Raw genomic sequence first — 7,093 nt, 5'->3', positions numbered from 1 at the left:
TTTGTTGAACGTAACTTGTTGATAGCCATCTGTTGTGATTGATGAGAAGGGGCAATGAAATGAAATCAATATGATCTTAATTGTCAATGAAGCAAGGTCATTTGGATTGGATTATTATATAATTTGACATCTATCTTGGTAGTTTTTGGGTGGAAAAATTGGAGGAATTGGCTTCCAGGACCCATTTTAGTGGCATGTCCTGATTTGGAGAAAGATGCAAGTGGATATGCTATTGGAGTGGTCTTGATGGCAAGGGGTAAGTCGGTATGCTATCATTCTAATATGTATCATAGGGGTTGGGGGCGGGGAGGTTGGTTGTCCTGAACTACCTTACATATGATAAGGAACTCTATGCCTTGGTTCAAGTTGTTAAGGAGTGGAAGCACTATCTGATGGGCAAGGAAACCATTATCCACATTGATCACTAACCATTGCACAACAAGTCCATGGAAATTCGTGAAGACTCTGAGGAAATTGCGAGACAGATAGAGGTCCACTGGATTCAAAACTATCCAAGCCATTCCTGCTGAAGTGGCCTGGAATTTTTATTTTATTTGCAGTTTTGTCCACAAGTCCAAGCTGTTGCATTTTTCCTTTTTCTTCTGCCCTTTGATTCCCTTTGCTTTTATTTACGCCTTTATTCCCATTTGCCCATGGCCGGTGGCTTTCTCATTGTTTTTTATTCACTGATTGCGAAAAAATTCTGCTGTGATTGCGTTGAAAATCGCCACCCCTGAACATACACTAAGATTGCTTCAACACCTAAACATACACTAGGTCTCCCAAGGACAAGAAAAACGCTGCCATATTCATATCTAAACCTAGAGAATGAGAACTAGGAAATTCTTTCCTCCAATACTATTTGTTCCAAGCCATCCTCTGTTTTAGAATCTACATTAGGTAACAATATGTCCTTATAATAAACAGTTTCTACCCTCAAATATGAAACCCCTCGCATATACCATACGAGCCAGCAAAACTCTAGTTCGTTTCTCTATCACGGGCAGTCCTTTGCAGTCGGTCTACAGACCCATTTATCTTCTAATTTGCAGTTGTTTTTAGTGGAGGAGATGAAGATTTATGTGGAAAAAAAGGAAATACAACTACTAAATAAAAAAGGTACTAATCCATATCAGCTCTCAAGAACTCAAGTGATGCACCATTTGATCCCTGAGGAGCAAGCTCAAAATAGGTGAATTTAAAAAGTATATGAGAAGGAACAGAAAATTCAAAAACCTTTCAAAATATATGGGAAATTTAAAGGCTAAATACTGAACTTATGCCGGAGACACTGATCAGATGGTCTAATTGAGAAGCAACAGCTTGAAGAACCCATGCTGAAATTTTAGTTTCTAATCTTTTGAATTAATTCCTACTTTATGCTATTAAGTAGCAATAACATCCAAGCCCCCAGTACAAGGGAAAATTAAGCCATTAGCATTGGAAAAGACTAGAATATTCAGGGATACATTATAATCTTTTATTATGAGACAACACTGGGAGGAAGCCTCTAGCATGACAGAAATATTATAAACAAAGGGCCACATTTCATAATTACTCCATACTACTGCCAATTTGTTTGCAGTATGATGAATAAAGTTGTTTGATTATATTATGTTGCTTGAGCCCACATCCTGACTCACATAGGCGCTGAGATTCTATCTTAATTTGTACTACCAAAATAGGTCCTATTTATTCAAATGGATTCCCATAACAAGACCATTTCTCCAAACCCTAATATCCCTTCGACTTGGTATCAAATTCTTCTTCTCTCATCCAACATGCCTTTTTCAAACCCCAAAAGATGTCCTCGACTGATCAAGATTCAATCCATTTTATAAAGCGTGAGTATCATTGATTCGATGTTTATACAACAAAAATTGTTAGGGATAAATTTTACAGAGTTACGATTAAAGACATTGCCTTCATGATATCAACATTTCAAAATTTAAGGGGCTTTTGGGTTCATGCAATGCAAACATTGTCAATGGCTTTTCTGAAAGTGAATTGTGTTCATGTTAAAGTCTTCATGGTGGAGTTGAATTTAACATGATTGTAAAATTTGGAAATATTTAGTAATTTGATTAATAAAAATCAAGTAAATTGTTTAACCTGACTCTGATCAGTCTCCAATTTTTTTTGAAATTCTACAAGTTCTACCTTAAATAAAATATTGGAACAGTGTTGAAGAATCAGAAACTCCATATTCACAATAATATGATAATTGTTTCACAATGTGATGGATTATTCACAATAAAATCTTTACTGGCTTCACAAAACAAACCGATTCAAACGGATTCGATCTCATGGATCTGAAAGGCACATACAGGAAAGCACACTGATATGAAAATATGGAAGAGGACAGATGAATCAGTTGACTTCAATTTCAATTTTCATCTGAACCCCATAACGCCACACTGAATATAAAGTTCAAACAACAAAAGAAGCTGAAACCAGTGATCAAATAATGACTAACTTCTTTAGCTAAAGAAGGAAATTATTTTAAATGCTTTGTTGTGGGCAGCTAGTGGTGGTGATGATGGTGGTGTTGTTTTTTGCCATGACCTTCCTTCGTCTGGTGATGTTCGTACAAGGCATACCCCGTTGCTCCAACTGCAGCAGCTGCTGCAGTCTCTGCCTCAATCTTGTGCCTATGAGCATGCTCTGGATCCTTCTTTGCTTCGTGCATCTCATACTGCATACACAAAATATTATATCAATATTCACAATCATTTTATAACGGTTATCATTATCCTATTGATAATTTAAGCTAATCCTTGTTGAGAATTTCTGATAATTCCAAACAAAATTGAACAAAACAGAACAATACTTTGTTTTGACACAGCATAAATAAAAATCGTTTACGGAATACGGTGTTTCAGCAACGCAGTTTCGTCAGTTGCTGAATGCAGTGTTTCAGCAACGGTGTTTCAGCAATGCTGAAACTCGTGTATCAGCAACACTCTGTTTTGACGTCAAAACTATTTTCTGCTTACAGTGTATCAGCAACACTCTGTTTTGACGTCAAGACTATTTTGTGCTTACGGTGTATTAGCAACACTCTGTTTTGACGTCAAGACTATTTTCTGCTTACGGTGTATCAACAACACACAAAAAAAAACTTCTATTTATAAATAGTAAACCAACTGATACAAATTCGTCTTCCTCACATAGAGGGATTTTCGCAATTGCTATTACAAAACATCTTCCTCTTAACAGAGGGATTCACCAATTTATGTTGAAGAGCAACTTCCTCTTAACAGAGGGATTCACCAATGACTATGCTGCAAAACATCTTCCTCTTGACAGGGGGATTCACCAAAAAATGCTTCTGTTTCACACAAATAACATCCTCCTTCTAACAGAGGGATTCTCCAACATGCCTTCTTCAGAGGCACTTCAATCTATGTCTTACATTCATTTAGCATATACGCGCTGCAACGTATTGCCTTTTGTTTTCTCAACACAACAACTTCAAATATTTCATGCTGTTGTGTTTTCTTTGCATTACATTTCACTTGCGCTACTGTGCATTCCCTTCCTGTTGTTTTCACAATGGACAATAACCAAAACTTCACACTGCTGTATGCTCCCTTCATTAATTAAAATCGCACTGCTACTGTGCCTCACTTGCATTTCAAATGCAAACAAAAAAAATTGTGCTGTTGCGTTTCTACCCTCTCTCACAACAAACAATCACAAAACAAATTACATTCAAATCTGCACTGCTGTGCATTTCACTATTCTGGAAGCATTTTTCTTCACGCTGCTGCGTGCTCTCCTCTACTCTCTATATCATCTACACTACTGTGTCTACACATATATAGTGCAATAGGGGTCATAACAGTCCATCAACCACTTCAACTCTCTGACAAAGTCTCTGCTGCAATCTGCTGCTCATAATGAACGAAATCTTATCTTTCTGACATTCTGATGTGCTTCTTGAGTCGGTTGTGAGTCGGTTGTGTGGAAATCCATAACTGATAAATGGTGTGGCCGGCTCAAGGCTGGTTCTTTTCACTTTCGGCCATTCTGCTCTTTAATGCGGTTGTTTAAAAGTAATGGCATCGCGGTGGATCTGATCTTCCTCCTTCTTTGGGAACACAAACAGGTAAAGGGTGAAAAGAGAGTAATGGCGGTGGCTTAAAAGAATGGGAATAAATGTGGGGCGTTGGATCAGGACGGCTGCTGCTGTTCAACTGTTCACTGCAGTTGAAATTATAATTTCAACAATCCTTCCCTTAATTGTGAATTATGGAAATATTTCAGTTCATCCTATTACGAAATATTGCAGAAATCAATAATCAAGTTAAATTTAACAGTGGTTTACCAAAAAAATCACAAGTTTAAACTTTAAATCCCATCAATCGAATTTATTGGCATTATCAACCATCATGATATCTGTGATATCCCCTATATTTATTGCTTTGTTTTTAATAGATTTAAGATATCTCACCATTGCAAACGCTCCTTCAGCCACTGCTCCCGCTTCCGCTACATGCTCCATCTGTTTATGATGTCTCGTAGTCTACAGCGTACAGATCTGCTCGCTGGGCTGCCGGTTCACCATAGTTAACAATTCCCGGCCTTCTGATTTCCACTTCGTTCTGATGGGTCTGCTATCGTGGTGCCCGTGCTCATGATGTTTGTGGTGGTGGTGATGAGACATTTTCTCGTTCAAACACACAGTAATGAAATTCAATCACAGTGGAATGGATACAAAGATTTCTAGTGATTCAGAATATGTAAATGAAGATGAGATTAGAGCAGGCCAGGGAGAGGAGTGTCTTATATAACAAAGAATAGCCCGTCGATGTGGGCTCTAATTTCATCAGCACCGTGAGTGGGAGAAACGAATGCTAGAGAGGGTTGCAGAGGACCTGTTCTGGGAGGGCGAATCGAGCAAATGAATGTTTGGGGGAGGGATAGTTTGAAAATTAGCGAGCGTTGGTTTGAAAATGCGCCAGCACAGCGGGTGCCAGCTCGGAGGTGGTCGATGGATGGGAGTATTCAGAGCAGCACAAGCACTATCGCATCCATCGACCACTTTCAATTCTGTAGGGCAGCTCGCAGTTATGTTGCTGCTGCAGTCAACGGTTGGGCAGCTAGAGTCCGAGGGAGTTATGGAGAGAGGCAGATTAAATCCATCAACGAGAGAGATGTCATATGTGTCTCGACCGTTGGCCCCATTCAGAGTATATTCAGCCAGCGTTGCAGGAGACCGTCCAGCGGCTTGACAGCTGAGCAAGCCGCCGCAGTCACCAGTGTTGCAGCTGCCTTTACCAGAGGCGTCGAAAGAGCAGCCCGTACGTCCCCAAACTCTCCCTGCACTTGTCCCTGCGGGCACGTCCACACTCCATGACTGGCCTTGTGTGAGCGCTTGACCGCCACCTACGGCAATTCCCGCGGCCCACACAGTGAACGAACACTTATTCTGGATCACAAATGTTGCAGCTTCAACTCCTGCGGTTGGGAAAGCAAACACATATTTATTGATGACATATAAGTAAGATATACACATCGCTCGTTAACGTAATTCTCATAAAATAGAGTAGATTTGAATTGGGGGAGTACCACCTTGAAGATAAACCAGTAATCCTAAAGCTAGAGTTGCTGCAACTGAAACCGAAATATCTATTGTTCTTCCCCCCATTGCTAAGACCAGGAAGCAAGTTAAACACAATACAATGAACAAACACTACTCAAACACAGCGCAATCAATTGCAAATGAGCTTGCTTAGTTTTTATGCACGGATACCACAGGCCAGTCACACGCTATATACCTAGACAAGGTAGTAGCGATCCACACACATGAACCGAGGAGTAGCGTATGAAACACGGATGAAGTTCAGATAATATTATTGTCTTTTGTTGCGCAGTGTCGAAAATTACAGTAAACCACGACACGGAGTAAGCTAATCCTCTTAGAAAATTACTTGCGTACCCTCTTTTGGCCATAAAATTTACATGAATAGGCAGAGATTTGAAATATAATAGCAGCATTAGTAGGGTTCAAATTTATCCCTTTTTTTAAATCCCAAACATCCCTATAAACTCCCGACTTCTACCAAAATCAATAACTAAGACTTCTACCAAAATCAGTAACTTAGAAAGTATGGCCACGTGATTACCCGGTCCGTAATAGGCGCCGCTGCCCATGTGTTATTTTCGCCTTCTTTTTTGGTTTTTCAAAGCTGTTAATTCGTAATTTGTTTTCGTCCAAGGATGGAATTTGGTTGTATATTGAATTCCTTTTGGATTTTCAAAGGTGTTATCTGTAATTTGTTTTCGTCGAAGGATATAATTTGGTTGTGTATATTGAATGCAATTTTAGTAAAGACCAACAACTCGAGTTTACTTGTCTTTTTTTGCCGACCCAACGCTGCATAAAAGACCTATAATCTCACAGTGTGACAGTTTTTACCTGAAGAAGTATAATCTCACTGTCAAGCAGGAATGCTCAATCACTATATGCAGAGGATTGCTATCATTGGGAACTATGCAATCACTGATAGTGAGAACTGTACAATCGTTGTTGGCGGGGACTGCGCAATCACTGAGGGTAAGGATTAGGCAATAACTATTGGCAGGACTGCACAATCATTATTGGCATGGACTGTACATCGACTGCTAACAAAGAGTGTGCAGCACGGTCATTATGAAGTTCACTTGGTTTATCTTTGCATGTGCACTTGTGAAGACGTTAAGAACTGGGCGTGTGAAAGCAAGTAGATGGACACTTACGTTTTTTTAAGAAGACTTGAACATTTAGATAACATGATCGAGCATGACATTAATGGCTTGAAATGAAAGATGACATGATCTAAAGAGGCTCCAAAAATTTAAAGATAAGGACAATTTTAAATGAGGTTGTAGAAACTACAACAATTTCATAACCCCACTTAAGTGTATCTTGGTCTTGAGCAATGTTAATTTTATGAATTTGTAATCTTTGAGCATATCTCGGTCTTGAGAAATGAGCAATGTTATTTTTTTGACTTTGTAACCCTTGAGCAGGAGAGGTCTGGGCAGTCAAGCTTGGTTGCGTCAGGCAATTCTCTATCACTTTCTACCTCTCCAAATCATAGTATAT

The 7,093-nt window shown here is 39.3% G+C and overlaps 2 protein-coding genes across 2 annotated transcripts; both read right to left on the bottom strand.

Moving 5' to 3' along the window:
- Positions 1-2,322: 2,322 nt before the first annotated feature.
- Positions 2,323-4,507, bottom strand: LOC149204176 (abscisic stress-ripening protein 2-like). The gene is made up of 2 exons (XM_089397064.1): positions 4,457-4,507; positions 2,323-2,695 (listed from the first exon to the last, which is right to left on the bottom strand). Exons 1-2 carry the CDS (start codon positions 4,505-4,507, stop codon positions 2,525-2,527), a joined length of 222 nt encoding a protein of 73 aa, XP_089253190.1. The 3' UTR covers positions 2,323-2,524.
- Positions 4,508-4,831: 324 nt separating this feature from the next.
- On the bottom strand, positions 4,832-5,762 carry LOC149204175 (thaumatin-like protein PWIR2). The gene is made up of 2 exons (XM_089397063.1): positions 5,578-5,762; positions 4,832-5,463 (listed from the first exon to the last, which is right to left on the bottom strand). Exons 1-2 carry the CDS (start codon positions 5,651-5,653, stop codon positions 4,832-4,834), a joined length of 708 nt encoding a protein of 235 aa, XP_089253189.1. The 5' UTR covers positions 5,654-5,762.
- Between the last annotated feature and the right edge of the window lie 1,331 nt (positions 5,763-7,093).

This window comes from Pinus tabuliformis, chromosome 1_2, assembly GCF_031772625.1.
Source record: "Pinus tabuliformis cultivar Carrire ecotype Pingquan chromosome 1_2, CPIR1, whole genome shotgun sequence".
In the NCBI taxonomy this organism is placed as follows: domain Eukaryota; kingdom Viridiplantae; phylum Streptophyta; class Pinopsida; order Pinales; family Pinaceae; genus Pinus; species Pinus tabuliformis.
The sequence above is the reverse complement of the archived record's forward strand: the minus strand, read 5'-3'. Positions and strand labels throughout refer to the sequence as shown.

What these genes read in the sequence shown, in the direction of transcription:
- LOC149204176 (XM_089397064.1), bottom strand. Translation starts at nt 4,507, where the DNA reads ATGGAGCATGTAGCGGAAGCGGGAGCAGTGGCTGAAGGAGCGTTTGCA. An exon ending in CTGAAGGAGCGTTTGCAATG is followed by an intron (nt 2,696 to 4,456) that starts GTGAGATATCTT and finishes TTGTGTATGCAG; the next exon opens with TATGAGATGCACGAAGCAAA.
- LOC149204175 (XM_089397063.1), bottom strand. Translation starts at nt 5,653, where the DNA reads ATGGGGGGAAGAACAATAGATATTTCGGTTTCAGTTGCAGCAACTCTA. An exon ending in ATTACTGGTTTATCTTCAAG is followed by an intron (nt 5,464 to 5,577) that starts GTGGTACTCCCC and finishes TCCCAACCGCAG; the next exon opens with GAGTTGAAGCTGCAACATTT.